The following is a 17275-nucleotide window of genomic DNA, read 5'->3' as shown; positions in this document are numbered from 1 at the left end:
TTATTATTAATTTTAATATTTTTAAAATTTTTTTTTTTTGTATTACTTTTTTTAAAATTTATTACTATTTTTAAATATTACTTTTTTACCTCATTATTTTTTTTATTTTTTCATTTAAAATTTATTATTATATATACTATATATCTTTACAATTACTATTATAACATTATTTTTTTATTTAACTATCTTAAACAATTTTTTTTTTTACTTTTTTTTTTTTTTTATTGTAGTTTTTATTATCTTTATTACCATCTTTATTTTATTTTTCCATATCATTATTACTTTTCTTTATTATGGGTATTATTATTATCAAAAAAACTAAAAAAAATAACGGAAAAACTGTTTTTCCGCGGCTGTTTTTTCTAAAAAATGGGAAAACCAGAAAAAGTCAAAAAGAGAGAAAAAAAATGGAAAAAAAAACTAAAAAAAATAAGGGGAAAAAACTTTTTTTCCGGGGCGTTTTTTTCTAAAAAATAGAAAAACCAGCAAAGTCAAAAGGAAAAAAATTTTGCAAAAATAAACAAAAGAAAAAAAAGCGAAAAAACTTTTTTTCCCGCGGCTTTTTTTTCTATAAAAAGAAAACCACAAAGTCAAAAGAAAAAAAATTTTGCGAAAATAAAAAAATGATTTAAAAAAACAGAATATAATGTAATAATAAATAATAATAAGTAAAAATAAAATAAAAAATAAAAAAAATAATAAAAATAATAAATAAAATAAATGTAATAAAAAGAAAATGATAAAAAATAATAATAAGAAATAAAGAGATAATGATGAAAATAATGAAAATAATGAAATAATAATAATAAAAAATAATAATATAATAATAATAATAAGAAATAATGATAATAATAAAAATAGGCGAGTGCGGGGAAGGGGATTGGGGCAACTTTTGGGGACTTTGAAAAGGGTCAATGGGGGCGGGGTGGTCGACGGTTAGAGCATGGATTTGGGATTCGTCGACAAACCGGTTCGGGGGTTCGAGTCCGGCCGGGCGCGTTGTTCCAGGGGCAAGGAACTTCACCTTGAGGCCCCATAGTAATGGCATATTCTCTGATCGTAAATGTACTGTACATAATTAATTGGTTATATATATGTTATAAAAATATGTCTTATTAATATATGAAATTCACGTTGATATGTAAAATATATGTAATTTAATGTAAAAAAAGTGTTTAATGCGTAAAATGAAATAGGTAAAGGTAACGAAAATAAGCAAGCAAGAAGAAGAAAAATGAGAAGAGGAATAATGCAAGAAAACAGAAAAAAAATAAGCAAAATATGTAGAAAAAGCGAAATATGCGTCAAAACCGCGAATAAATAGGTATGAAAAAAAACCGAAATAAAAAAGCGAATAAAACGAAAATAAAAATTGCGTCGAAAGTGCGATAAAAACAAATAGAAAAAAAGGAAAACGAAAGTAGAAAAAGCGTAAAAAAGCGAAAGAAATTGAAATAACGAAAAACATTGCGTCAAAATTTCGGTGATAATAAGCGGCGAATAAAACGTGCGATAAACAAAAAGTAATAAAAAATAAGTAAGGAAATAAAATTGCGTCCCCACGACGAAAAATTTCGAAAAACGAAAAGGAAAAAACGAAACGGAATAGAAAAGCTGCGAAATAACCGCTTAGAAACAGCAAAGAGAAAATAAGAAAAAGAAAATAAAAACTGCGTCAAAGTTTCGATAAACTGAAAATATAAAAAAAATTATCATCTTTTCTTATCATTATTTTCATTGCAAATTTAAATCCTAAGTCGGGTGTACGAGTATATTTATGAAAGATGGAATAAGCAATGCCCATTGATAACGATAATTACCCCTCCCCGACCAGGGCTCGCACCTAGTTGCAGTTTTTCAGTGGGCGTGTGGCACGGTTGGTTTAGCGTGGCCCCCGGTTTTTACCCGGGGTGACCTGGGTTTGGTCCTGGAAAGGGGGGGTTTTAATTTTTTATTATTATATTATTTTATTATTATTGTTACTATTATCATTTTTATTTTATTTTTATTATTAATATTATTTTTTTGTTTTTTTTATTTTTATTATTTATTTATTGTTATTATTTTTATTTTTCTATTTTCTCATTATTATTATTATTATTATTAATATTATCATTGTTGTTATTATTATTATTATTATTATTATTATCATTATGTTATTTTATTATTATTATTATTATTATTATAATTATTATTATTATTATTATCATTATCATTATTATTATTATTATGTTTATCATCATTATTATTATTTTCATTATTATTCTTATCATTATTATTATTGTTTTACACGAAAGTTTCCTTAGATCTGCTAATTAAAATCAAACACCGAGTCACTACCAGCGACCTTGGGTGATTGAAGTTTTAGGCAATGGAACATCAACGAAAAAATGCATATTTTGCATGTTTTCGTTGATGTTCCATTGCCTCAAGCTTATTTTTTTTCTTTCCTATTTCGTATTTTTATCGCACGTTGATGCAATTTTTACTTTCGTTTTATTTTATTTTCGGTTTATTTCCCTCTCTTATATTCGCAATTTTGACGAAATGTTTTTCCCTTATTTCGTTTTTTTATCGTAATTTTGACGGTTTTTTTCGATTTTTTTTTATTTTCTATTTCGTTTTTTATCGAACGTTCGACGCAATGTTTTTTTTTCGTTTTTTTTCGCTTTTTATTATGGGTTTTTATTTCAAAAGCTTATTATTATTCGCAATTTTGACCCCCCAATATTTTCGCTTTTCTACTTTTTTTTTAGTTATTTTTTTTTCTGTTTTTTGCATTTTTCCTCTTCTTCATTCTTTTCTTCTTGCTTCCCCTTATTTTTTTTCCCTTAAACCTTTTTGTTTTTACGCATTACACACAATTTACATATCAACCTTTAACATATATTTACACATTAACCTAATATTCATGCTTTTCATAGGGGACATTTTTATATACACATATATATAAAACAATTAATGATGTCCCTGTAAATTTACAGTTTCAGGGAATAGGGCCCCTTTAATATGGGCCCTAGGTAAAGGGTTCCTTCCCCCAAGGGGAACAACGCGCCGGCCGGGACCAAACCCCTCGAACCGGGTTTTGTCGACGGAACCCAAAGTCCGTGCTCTAACCGCTCGCCCACCCGCCCCATTGAAAACCCTTGCAAAAGTCCTTAAATGTTGCCAAGCCCCCTTCCCCCGCATTCCCCTTATTATTATCAACTTTATTGTCATTATTATTTTTTTTTTTATTTTTATTTTTAAATTTTTATTTTCATTATTTTTCTTTAATCTTGATTTCAAAAAAACAAAGAAAGAAAAAAAAGCAAAGGTAGAAAAAAAAAAAAAGAGAGAGAAAAAAAAAAGGGGAAAACGAAAAAAATATTTTAAAAACAGGGAATAAGAATTCAAAAAAAAAAAACCAACAAGAGTGATAAAAGAAACGGAACGCGGAAAAAAACGAAAGTGTAAATAAAAAGGAAAAAAGGGAAAAAACGCCCAATTTCAGGAAAGGACTTTTTTTATTTTATCTATTTTTTTTATCTTTTCTTTTATTTTTTTCTATTTTATTTGTATTCATTTTTTATTATTTTTTATTATTATTCAAACCTCCCCCTTTTTCTTTCTCGCAAATTTTCTATTCTTTTCGCACTTTTTTGGGTTTCGCTTTTACCCCTTTTCGTTTTTTTCTTTTTTGTTAAAACAGGTTTTTCTTTTTCCCCATTTTTTTTCTCTTTTTTTGGACTTCGTTGGGTTTTATTTTTTAAAAAAAAACCCCGGGGAAAAAAAAAAGTTTTCCGCTTATTTTTTTTAGTTTTTTTTTTCCTTTTTTTTTCTCTTTTTTTGGGCCCCTTTCGCTGTTTTTTATTTTTATAGAAAAAACAGCCGAGGAAAAAAAGAAAAAACCTTTTTGCCGCTTTTTTCTTTGTTTTATTTTCGCTTTTTTTTTTTCTCTCTTTTTGATTTCCCGCTGTTTTTCTATTTTTATAGAAAAAAAAAAACCCCGCGGAAAAAAAAAAAAAGGTTTTTTTGGCCGTTATTTTTTTTATTTTTATTTTCGCTTTTTTTTTTTTTTTTTTTTGATTTCGCTTTTTTTTCTTTTTTTTATAGAAAAAAAAAAAGCCGGGGGAAAAAAAAACAGTTTTGCCGTTTAAATTTTCCCTTATTTTTATTTTGTTTTTTTTTCTCTTTTTAAACTTCGCTTTTTTTCCTTTTTTATAAAAAAAAAAAACAGCGGGGAAAAAAACCTTTTTTGCCGTTTATTTTTTTTAGTTTTATTTTCGCTTTTTTTTTTTTTCTTTTTTTGGGACTTCGCTTTTTTTTCTATTTTTATAATAAATAAAACACCCCGGGAAAAAAAAAAACGTTTTGCCGTTTTTTCTTATTTTTTTAGTTTTTTTTTGCAATATTTTTTTTTTTCGACTTCGCTGTTTTTCTATTTTTAAAAAAAAAAACCGCGCGGGAAAAACATTTTTCCCGCTTATTTTTTTATTTTTTATTTTCGCTTTTTTTTTTTTCTTTTTGACTTCGCTCGCTTTTTTTAAAAATTTTTATAAAAAAAAAAACACCCGGGGAAAAAAAACATTTTTCCCGCTTATTTTCTTGTTTTATTTTTGCTTTTTTTTTATTTTTTTGATTCGTTTTTTTAAAATTTTTATAGAAAAAAAACAGCCGGGGAAAAAAAAAAAAAACATTTTTGGGGCCCGTTTATTTTCTTTTGTTTTATTGTCGCATTTTTTCTCTTTTTGATTCCCCGTTTTTCTATTTTTTGGAAAAAACAGCCGCGGGAAAAAACAGTTTTGCCGCTTTTTTTTTCCTTAGTTTATTTTTGCTTTTTTTTTTCTTTTTGATCGCTGTTTTTCCTCTTTTTTAAAAAATTTTTTACTTTCGCTTATTATTATTTTTTGGTTTTATCCTATCTTTTTATTTGGGCCGGGGCTTATTACTCCCCCAAAATTTTTGACGCAATTATTTTTGTTTTTTTTCAAATTTTTTTATCGAAATTTTGACGTTTTTTTTTTCTTTTCGATTTTTTTTTTTCCTTTTTCGTTTTTTTACCCGCACGTTGGGACGCAATTTTTATTTTCGTTTTTTTCCCCCTTATTATTACGGTTTATTTAAAACGCTTTTATTTTTTCCCCAGTTTTGACGCAATTTTTTTCGCTATTTTACCATATTTACGCTTATTTTTTTTCGGTTTTTTTTCCTTTTTCCTTTTCATTCTTCTTCTTTTGCTTCGCTTATTTTCTTTTACCTTACCTTTTTAAATTTTACGCATTACACCCCAAAATTTACATTTTAAAAGTGAAAAATTTTTAAAAAAATTTTAAAAAACATATTTTAAAAACCATTATAGGAAAAATTTAAGGGATTTTCCCTGACATTTACGAATCAGAGAATATGGCCATTTACATGGGGGGCCACCCAAGGTGAATTCCCTTTCCCAAAGGGAAAAAACCGCCGGCCCGGGACTCGAAACCCTCAAACCTGGATTTGTCGACGAACCCAAAGTCCAAATTCTCAAACCGCTCGACCACCGCGCCCCCCTTTGGGCAACCCTTGCAGAAGCCCAAATTTTCCCAAGCCCCCTTCCCCCCCCACTCGCCTTTTCATTATTCATCTTTATTGACATTATTTTTAAAATTTTATTTTTATTATTTTTATTATTATTTTTTTCACATTTCATGTTTAATCATAATTATTCTTATTTTATTGTTAACCTTATCATTTGTCATTATTATAATTATTATAATTCTTTTTTATCATTCTTTTTAAATTAGTTATCTTTATTTGTTTTACCTTTTCATTATTACCCGTATTACCCAAAATTTTGGATTTTTCAAAAATTATCTTAGTATTTTTAAATTTATTATTATTTTCATGATTATTTTTTATTTTTTAATAATATTATTACTTTTTTGTAATACTTTTTTAAATCATCATTACTATTTTTTAATATTATTTTCTTTTACTCTCAATTGTTTTTTATCTTATCTTATTATTGTATTTTACTTCATGTTTCTTTAAACAATTACTATTATAATCATTATTTTTTTTACTTTTACTTTTTCCATTCCCATTTTTTTTACTTTTTTTTTTGTTATTTTTGTTATTATTATCATTTTTTTAGTTTTATTATTTTTTTATTTTAATCATCATTATTACATTCATTTAATTATCAGTATATTATTACTTTAAAAACAAAAGGGAAAATAAAAAAATAAGCGGCAAAACTTTTTTGCGCTGCTTTTTTTTTCTATAAAAATAAAAAAAAACGGGGGGGGCAATGGGAAAAGAAAAAAAAAAAAAAAAGCCAAAATAAAACTAAAGAAAAATAAGCGGAAAAAACTTTTTTTCCCGGGGCTGTTTTTTCTTTATAAATATAGAAAACCAGCAAAAGTGAACCGGGGAAAAAAAAAAGGAAAAAATAAAAACTATAAAAAATAAGAAAATAAGCGGCAAAAATTTTTCTTCCAAGGCATTTTTTTTTTTTCTAAAAAAAATAGGAAAAACCCACGAAGTCAAAAAGAGAAAAAAAATGCGAAAAAAAAAAATAAAGAAAATAAGCGATAAAATGTTTTTCGCGGCTTTTTTTTCTAAAAAAAATAAAAAACCAGCGAAGTAAAAAAAGAGAAAAAAAGGGGAAAATAAAACTAAAGAAAATAAGCGGGCAAAATTTTTTCGCGGCGCTTTTTTCTAAAAAAATGGGGAAAACACGAAGTCAAAAAGAAAAAAAAATTTCCGAAAATAAAATTTGAAAAAAGCGGTTTTAAAAAACGGTTTTTTCCGCGGGCTTTTTTTCGTAAAAAAAAAAAAACCAGCAAAGTCAAAAAAGGGGCAAAGGTCGGGGAAAAAATAATAATAATAATAATAAGAAAAATTAATATAAATAAAATAGAAAAAAAAAAAGAATAAAGAAATAAAAAAAAATTTAAATAAACAAGTCTGGGGGGTTTGTGTTTTCTTTTCCTTTTTATTTAAAACCCATTTTCGTATTTTTTCCGGCCCCGTTTTTTTTTAAATCAGCTCTTTTTGGGTTTTTTTTTGAATTTTTTTCACTTTTTTTAAAAAATTTCTTCTTTTTTTTCCTTTTTCCCTTTTTTTTTTTTTTTTTTTTTTTTTTTTTTTTTTTTTTTTTTTTTTACACTTTTGTTTTTTTCTTTTTTTTCTTCTCATATATTTTTTTTGACACCCTTTCCGTTTTTTAAAATTTGGAAATTTTGATTTTATTTAATAATATTTTTTCATATGGTTGATGACGTAAACAGGGGGTGTGTGTAATAGCCCCCAGTTACCGCCAAAAAACATTTCAGTATAAAATATATAATATATTATATATATATATATATTTCTTATATTTTAAAATATATATAGGCATTTTTTTGAATATAAAAACATTCTCCCGGTTTTGAAACCACGACTCCCCCCTAAACAGACCCTCACTTGCCCTCCTAAAGCCTCCCCCTACATTTGAGGAAATCTACTTTTCTCCGTCGCCCTTTCCACCCTCTAAAACCCCGGCGATTTTTCGCCAGGTGAAAACTCTCCGTCGAAAACCTGGTTTCCATACCAGCCCTCCTTCCCCTCAAAGGGGTGGGACCTATGCTTTTCCCTTTGTGCCCCCTGTGAAAAGCAGTATTTTTGGCAAAAACCGGCGCCAGTCTTCCCAAGGGCGTTTTGTCTCAAAAAAAGTACGCTGTACCAGGGGACACAAAAATAACGCCCCCCTTTTGCCACCCCGTAGGCCACTGGTCCAGATGGACTGGCACCCAGGGGGCGGATTTCTTTCCTTCCGCCGATGCCCACCCCCGCAGGCTGGGGGAATCCTCCCTTTATAAAGCTGCTCCCAAATTTAAATTTGAACAGCGGCTTTTCCTGCTGATAGTCTCCTTGTTTCCCCATACTCCCATATATATATTAATTTTATTATTATATATATATATATTTATTATATTTTCATAAAATAATAAAACATTTTTTATTTATTATTTATCTTTTTCATTTATTTATATCAGAGAGAAGGAGATAAAATAGAGGAGAAAGATAATTTATATATAAAATTATTTTATAATATATATATATATACTTTAATTATATATATATATATAATTTATATTATATAAAATTTTAATATGATAAAAAAAAATAATAATAAGAAAAGGGAATAATAACAATAAAAATTTAAATAAAAAAAAATTAATAAATAAAAATTAATTTTAATAAAAAAAAATTTAATAATATTAATAAAAAAATTTAAATAACAAAATAATAAAATAAAAATTTCAAAATTAATAATAATTTATTATTATCTTTATTATCTTTATTATTATCTTTGCTATCATTTTTTTTCATATGATTGTTATTATTATTATGATGATGATTATTATTTTTACTTTTATTTTTACAATTTATAAACCCAATGATTAAATTTAATTTTTACCCTCATCTTTTTATTGTAAATTATTATATTTTGTTTTGTTTTTGTTGTTGATGTTTTTTTAGTAGTGTAGTAGAAATTTTTCATTTTTGTCAAATCAGTATCATTATCATTGCTGTTTTTATGATGATGATTTTTATTTTAACTATTATAATAGTTCATGAAATTAATAATAATAATAATAATAATAATAATAATGATAATAATGGGAAGAAAAATTTAAAGCTAATAAAAAAAAAAATAAAAAATTTAAAATAAAAATACGTTGAATAATAAAAATAAAAAATTACGCAAAAAAGTTATGAAAATAAAATAATAATAATAAAAAAAAATAAAAATCCCAAAAATAAGATAAAAAATAATAAAAATAATAATAATAATAATAAAAATTTAAAAATAATAAAAATAATAATAATAACAAAAAATAAATACCAAAAAATAATTGGAAATAATAAAAAAAGGGATATTTAATTATTATTATCTTTAAATTTTCAAATAAAACCCAAAACAGCCGGAGTGGGCTACCCAAGACCCCAGCTTCCCGTTTTATAAAAACCGTGTGGCCTGCTGCTCCGCCTCTTTTACAACCCTCCCGACCCGAGTGACTTCTGAACTCGAGGGGGGACGTTACTCCGTGGAGAAAAACGCCCCGTAAACCCCGCCAAACACAGCAGGTGTCTTTGGAAAACCCCTGTTAACTTTTCCCTAAGTAAAAAAGGTTTTTTTTCCTCTGGTCTCGACCCGGGGGTTTTTGCGAGGGGGGAAGGCGGTCCTCTTCCAATGCTCCCAAACCGGGGAATCAAAGGGTAAGTTAAAAAATGGGTTTTCCTTTATTTTTCCCAACTCGAATCCACATGCATCGCCCCCCCAAAGTACTTATATACAATTAACATCCCTCCCTTTTCTTTCAAGGTCTCGTTTAATAAGAGGAAACGAGACCTTCTCAACGATCTCAAAAAAAATTTTAAGGTGCAAGGCGGGGCACCCTGAATTTTTCAAATTTCACCCCTCACAAAACTCTTTTCCTTTGGGAAATTTTGTTTTGTTAAATCTGTGGAGGTACATTTTTGTTTTTTCAGTTGTTTTTTTCTTTCCCTTCTTTTAATTTTATTTTCATCAATGAAATACTTAAAGCTTGTTTGAGAAAAACATTCGTGCATTGGGCTTTTTTATTTAGTCAAAAAACACAGATCGTATTTAGTCAACACAGTTGTATTTAAAAAATTGCTAGGAATTGGTAAATTATTCATAAAAAAACAAAAATTCATAAACGTTTTTAAGGATCCAAAATTTTGACTTTGTATGATAAATCTCTCCCCCTAGACCACTTGGGGTAAAAAAACTTTTAATCGCAGTTATCCCTAAATTTAATTTTTCAAAAAAAAAGATATTTTGGGCCCCCATTAAAGAAAAAGCGATTTTTAAAAATTTGGCGAAATAATTTTTAAAAAAAAGATAAAAGAAGTAAAAAACCCGGAAATAAAAAACGCCCCGCCATCACTAAACGTACATTTTTCGTAAGAAAAAGATCGCGTCCCGCTCCAATTTTAAATAAGGAAAAATCAGGTCCCCAAAATTTAAAATTTTTTTTGTGGTACTTTTGGGATCGGTGTTTTCCCGGCCCCAAAAAGAGGGGCACTGACGAATTATATTATAAATTTATTATATATAATAATTTTAAAATTATATATATATATGATTTACTACATACATACACACATATATATACATATATAATATATAAATTTTATATTATATTAAAATAATATATATATATAAGAAAGGTATTTTGGGGATAAACTGGGGTCATATATATACACACCCCTGTGACCCTCATCAACCAATGAAATAATATTTAAAAAAAAAACGATTTCAGTTTTAAAATAACGGGGAAAGGTGTTATAATAAAAAAATTAAGAGAAGAAAAAAACCAAAAAAAAAAAAAAAAAAAAAACAAAGTAGTTAAAAAAAAAAGAAAAAAAAAGAAAGAAAAGTGTATGTAAAAAGGGAAAAAAGGGAAAAAAGACAATCAGGCCAGACTTATAATTTTTTTATTTATTTAAATTTTTTTATTTTTTATTTTTTTCTATTTTATTTGTATTCATTTTATTTATCTTTTTTTTTTTGACCCGCCCCTTTTTTTTTTTTCGTAAATTTTCTTTCTTTTCGCACTTTTTTTTCGCTTTTCGCTCTTCCTTTCCCTTTTTTTTGCTTTGTTAAAAAACGTTTTTATTTACGCCCTTTTTTTTTTTTTCTGGGGCTTCGCTGGTTTTTATTTTATAGAAAAAAACCCGCCCCCCGGAAAAAAAAAATTTATTTTCTTAAGCTTTTTTTTTTCGCCCCCCCCTTTTTTTTTTTCTTTTTCGGGCTTCCCCGGGTTTTTATTTTTTTTAGAAAAAAACAGCCGGGAAAAAAAAAGTTTTTCCGCTTTTTTTCTTCTTTTCTTTGGTTTTTTTTTTGGGAATATTTTTTCTTTTCGACTTCGCTTTGGTTTTTATTTTTATCGCAGTTTTTCCGCTTATTTTTTTAAATTTCTTTTCGTATGAAGATTTTGACGCCCGTTTTTTCTTTTCGGTTTTTTCTTTTATCCCAAGGTTTTTCATATCTCGCAGGATTTTTTTCTATTTCGAATTTTATCGCCCAAATTTTAAAGCAAGTTTCTATCGCTTTTTTTTTTTTCTTGGGATTTTCGATTACGGTATTTATCGCAATTTTTATGTATTTTGTACTTCGGTTTTTTTTATTTTATATTGTTCTATTAGTTTTAATGTCGGTATATTTCGCACGCTTTTCTAATTTTTGCATTTCTATTTTCTTTTTTCCCTTTAAATTTTATCGTACGGTGACGCAATTTTACTTTTGTTATTTTTATCATTAAATTTTTTATGTATTTTTATTTCGCCCCCGCTTAATTTCTCACCTATTATTTATTTTTTATTTTTCCTTTTTTAATTTTCTTTTATTTTTTATTATTACTTTTATTTATTTCCCCTATTTTTCCAAATTTTTTTGTTTTCGCACGCTTATTTCTTTCTTTCCCCATTTCATTTTTTATCGCCCGTTTGACGCAATTTTTACTTTCATTTCTTATTACGGGTTTTTTTTGCCCGGGTTATTCGCAATTTTACGCAATTATTTTCCTTATTTCGAATTTTTTTCCAAATTTTGAAAGCAATTTTTCTACTTTGCTTTTTTTTCTTTTCTATTTCGACGCAATTTTTTCTTTTGTTTATTTCGTTTTTATTATCGGTTTATTTTTACGTTTATTTTTTTTCATATGAGGGGACCATCGCAATTTTTTCGCAAAATTTTTCGCTTTTTTCTATTTTATATTCGCAATTTTGAAAGAATTTTGCTTTTCTATTTACGATTATTTTTTTTCTGTTTTTTGCATTATTTCTTCTTCCTTCTTCTTCTTGGGTTCGCTTTTTTCGTTAAAATTACCCATTTTATTTTACGCATTACACCCATATTTTCATATCAACATTCCACATATTTTCATATTAACGTGAATATTTAAGCCCTTTATAGAGACCCTTTTTATACACAATTTATATGAACAAAATTTAAGATGTACAGTACATTTACAGAAACAGAGAAAATGGCCATTTTCTTTTGGGGGCCCCCCAAAGGGGGGTTCCTTTCCCCCGGGAAACCCCAAAGCGCCCGGGGGGGACTCGAACCCTCGAAAATGGATTTTTCGACGAATCCAAGTCCCATGCTTAACCGCCCCGACCACCCGCCCCCCATTGCCAAACCCTTTCAGAAGTCCTTAAATTTGCCAAGTTCCCCCTTCCCCCCCATCGCCCCCTTTTTCATTATATCATTTTTGCATTTTTTATTTATTATTTTTTATTATTATTATTATTTTATTAAAATTTTTATTATTTTTATCATTATCATCTTTTTTCATCATTATTTTATTCTTTTTGTTGGGCCTATCATATTTTATTATTATAAATTTTAAATCATTCATTATTATAATTTCATTATTTTTTTTTTACCATTATCATTATTATCAGCATTATTTTAATTGTTTTATCTAACTTTCATTATTTTTACTATTTTATTACTATGATTTTTATCATTATTTTTAATAATATACTAAATTTTTATTACTTATTTTTATCCTTATTATAATATTACTTTTTTTCCCCCTTTTTATTATTGGGTTTTTATCATCATCATTTATTATATTTACTATATTAGTATTTTTACCCTCATGATCATTACAATTTACTATTATAATTTATTTTTTTTTACTTCTACTATCCTTCCTAATTTTTATTACTTTTTTTTTTTTGTTATTGTATTATTATTTCATTTTTTTATTATATTTCATTATCATTATTACATTCATTTTTACAGTATTTTTATTATCATAAAAAAATAAAGGAAAAATCAGAAAAAAAAGCGGCCAAAAAAGGGTTTTTCCCCGGCTTTTTTCTATAAAAATAGCAAAATAGCAAAGTAAAAAAAAGAGGAAAAAAATATTGCCCCCCGCAAAATAAAACTAAAGAAAATAAGGAAAACAAGCAGCCAAAACTGTTTTCCGCGGCTTTGTTTTCTATTAAAAAAGAGGAAACACCGAAGTCAAAAAAGAGAGAGAAAAAAGATGAAAATTTAAATAAAGAAAATAAGCGGCACAAAACTGTTTTCGCGGCTGTTTTTTCTATAAAAATAGAAAAACATAATAATAATAATAATAATAAGAATGATAATAATAGATAAGTAATAAGAACAGAATTTTTTTAATAACAAGTAATTAATAATAATAATAACCATAATAATAATAATAAGAAAATAATTGATAATAATAATAATAATCATATTAATGATAAAACAATAATAATAATAAAAAAAATATAAGAAACAATAAGTAATAACAACAAGAATAGTAATAATGATGATAATAGAAAATACTAATAATAGTAAGTAACAATAATAATAATCATAATAACAACAATAATGATAATAATAATAATAATAATAATAATAATAATAAAACAATAATAATAACAATAATAATATTAATAACACAACAACAACAACAACAACCATAATAAGTAGTGATTAATAACAATAATCGAAATAATAATAATAATAATAATAAAATGATTAATAGTAACAATAATAATAATAACAACAACAACAACAATAGTAATAATAATAATAATAGTAAATTACAACCCTCCCTGACCAGGACTCGAACCTAGGTCACTCCGGGTATGAAAACCAAAGGCCAGCTGCTAAACAAACGTGCCACACGACCCACTAAAAACAATGTGCAACTAGGTGCGAGTCCTGGTAGGGGGGTTGTAATTTATCGTTTATCAATGCGGCCTTGCATTAATTCCATCTTCATAAATAAATACCTCAGTACATTCCGACTTAGGATTTGAATTGCCATGATAATAATGATAATGAAATATGATGATAATATTATTTTATATTTTTCAGGTTTTATCGCAACTTTGACGCAGTTTTTCTCTTTTGCTGTTTCTAATGTTTATTTGCACGCTTTTTTTTCTTAATTTCCGATGTCGTATTTCCATTTTCGTTATTTCGTAATTTCATCGTACGTGTGACGCAGTTTTTATTTTCGCTTATCATACTATTATTACTTTCTTGTTTATGCATCGGTTTATTTCGCCGCTATTACTCACCGCAATTTTGACGCAATGATTTCGCTTAGTTTAGAATTCTTATCGTAATTTTACGCATTTTCTACTTTCTCCGCTTTTCCTTATTTTCTATTTCGTATTTCATCGCACGTTCGACGCAAATGTTATTTTCGTTTTATTCCGCTGATGATAGCGGTAATATTTCATACTGCTTATTTATTCACAATTTTGACCGCAAATTATTTCGCTTTTTACTATATTACGTTATTTATTTCTGTTTCTTGCATTATTGCTCTTCTTCATTCTTCTCTTCCTGCTTCGCTTATTTTCGTTACATTACTTATTTGATTTTACGCATTAACACACATATTACATATTATACATACACATATTTTACTATCAACGTGAATATCATAGTATTACATAGAGACATACTATATATAATAATATGAACAATTAATGATTGTACAGTACATTTACAGAATCAGAGAATATGGCCATTTACATATGGGCCATCAAAGGTGAAGTTCCTTGCCCAAGGGAAACAACGCGCCGGCCGGGACTCGAACCTCGAAACCCTGGATTTGTCGACGAATCCAAGTCCGAGCTCCTAACCGCTCCGACACCGCCACCCTCCATTGCAACTTTGCAGAAGTGCTTAAATGTTGCCAAGTCCCCCTTCCCCCGCACGCCTATTAGCATTATCGTCAGTATTGACATATGCATTATTAGCTATATTAGTATTATTATATTATTATTATTATTATTTTCATTATTTTCATCATTATCATCTTTATTATCATTATTCTTATTCTTATTGTTATCCTTATCATTATTATCATTATTATAATTCTTATTATTATAGTTATCATTATTATGTTTTACCATTATCATTATTATTAGTATTATCATAATTGTTATTATCATAATTATCATAATTATCATCAGTTTATTACGATTATTATTATGAGTATTACGAGAGTATCATATTATTAATAATATTATTACTCTTGTATTATTTCAGTATCATCATTATTATCATTACTATTAACTTTATTACTTTTCATTATTGTTGTTATTATCATATCATATTAGTATTTTTAGATATCATGATCATTACAATTACTATTAAATCATTATTATTTTTACTTTTATATCATTACCAATTTTATTACTGTTTATTTTGTTATTGTAGTTATTATGATCATTATTATTATATTTTCATTATCATTATTATATTCATTATTATCAGTATTATTATCATAAAAACTGAAGAAAACAAGCGGCAAAACTGTTTTTCCGCGTTTTTTTTTCTATAAAAATAGGAAAGGAAAAAACAGTGAAGTAAAAAAGAGAGAGAAAAAAGCGAAAATAAAACTAAAGAAAATAAGCGGCAAAAACTGTTTTTCGAGGCGGCTGTTTTTTTTTCTATAAAAAATAGAAACCACGAGTCGAAAAGATAAAAAATATTGCGAAAATAAAAAACTAAAGAAAATAAGCGGCGGACGAAAAACAAAAAAAAAAAAAAAAAAAAAAAATGTTTTTCCGCGTAGTTTTTTCGTACAAAAATAAGAAGAAAACTCAAAGACAAAAAGAGAAAAAAATGCGAAAATAAAACTAAAGAAAATAAAGCGGCAAAACTGTTTTTTCTTCGCGGCTGTTTTTTTCTAATAAAAATAGGAAAACAGGAGAAGTCAAAAAAAGAGGAAAAAAAATTGCGTAGTAAATAAAAACATTATTGTGTTAACAAAAACAGAAAAAAAAGAAGAAGAGCGAAAAGCGAAACCAAAACTGTGCGAAAAGAATAGAAAAATTTGCGAGAGAGAAAAAGGGCAAGGTCTAAAAAAAAAAAAAGAATAATAATAATAAAATGAACAACAAATAAAAAATAAATTAAAAGAATATTAGAAATAAAAAATAATTAAAAAATATTAAGTCTGCCTGATCGTCGTTTCTTTATCTTCCTTACATATACACTTCACATACACTTTTTTTTTTTTCTTTTTTCTTTTTTTTTCACTACGTTGCATTTTTATTACTTTCTCTGTTTCTTCTCATATTTGATGACATCCTTCCTAAAAAATGCTAATGATGAAATAATGAAAATAATAATAATAATAGTAATAATAATGTCAATAATGATGTGATAATGCTAATAGGGAGTGCGGGGGAAGGGGACTTGCAACATTAGGACTTCTGCAAAGGGTATGCAAGGAGGGCGCGGTTGGTCGAGGCGGTTAGAGCATCGGACTTGGATTCGTCGAAAATCCAGGTTCGAGGGTTCGAGTCCCGGCAGGCGCGTTGTTCCCTTGGGCAAGGACACTCTCACCTTGAGGGCCCACAGTAAATGGCCATATTCTCTGATTCGTAAATGTACATATAACATAATTAATTGTTGTCCTAATATGTGTATATAAAATGTCTCTACTTGAATACTATGTTATCACGTTTGATATGTAAATATGTGTGTAATGTTCTGATATGTAAATATGTGTGTAAGCGTATAAAATGAAATAGGTAAGGTAACGAAAAATAAGCGAACGCAAGAAGAAGAAGAAGAAGAAGAGGAATAATGCAAGAAAACAGAAAATAGATAAGCCGTAAATATAGTAGAAAAAGCGAAAATAATTGCGTCAAAAACTGCAAATAAATAAAAGCGTTATAAAATAAAACCGTAATAATAAGCGCAATAAAACGAAAATAAAACATTGCGTCGAACGTGCGATAAAAATACGAAATAGAAAAGTAAAGAAATCGAAAAAAAGAAATGCGTTCAAAAATTACGATAAAAATTCGAAAAAGCGAAAATAATTGAGTCAAAATTGCGAATATGAGAGTATGGGAAATAAACACCAGAAAATAAATAAAATAAAAACGAAAGTAAATTGCGTCAAACGTGCGATAAAAAACGAACTAGGGGAAAAGAAAAAATAAGCTTGGAGGCAATGGAACATCAACGAAAACATGCACAAATATGAATGATTTCGTGGATGTTGCATTGCCCAAACTCAATTCAGCCCAAGGACGCTGGTAGTGACTCGGTGTTTGATTTTAATGCAGATCTAAGGAAACTTCGTGTGTAAAAGCAATTAATGATAAATAATAATATAATAATAATAATAATAATCTAATAATAATAAAATAATAGTAAAAATAATGATAATATTAATAATAATGCCAGTACGCCAGTGGGTCTTTGTCTCGGTGCGAAAACATGTGTTAAACATGA

The 17275-nt window shown here is 27.1% G+C and overlaps 1 protein-coding gene across 1 annotated transcript in view; it reads right to left on the bottom strand.

Annotated features, from left to right (window-relative positions):
- The window catches only part of LOC119579989 (transcription factor SPT20 homolog), a gene marked incomplete at its 3' end in the record, with an annotated part of 31075 nt that extends 14674 nt beyond the window's left edge, over positions 1-16401 (bottom strand). Inside the window, exon 1 of the mRNA XM_037927831.1 lies at positions 16376-16401. Within this exon, the coding sequence (XP_037783759.1) occupies positions 16376-16401 (26 nt within the window). The remainder of the gene's footprint in view (positions 1-16375) is intronic.
- Positions 16402-17275: the final 874 nt, after the last annotated feature.

The sequence above is a fragment of the Penaeus monodon genome, chromosome 13, assembly GCF_015228065.2.
Source record: "Penaeus monodon isolate SGIC_2016 chromosome 13, NSTDA_Pmon_1, whole genome shotgun sequence".
NCBI lineage: Eukaryota > Metazoa > Arthropoda > Malacostraca > Decapoda > Penaeidae > Penaeus > Penaeus monodon.
Note: the sequence above shows the minus strand (reverse complement) of the source record. Positions and strands in the feature narration are given on the sequence as shown.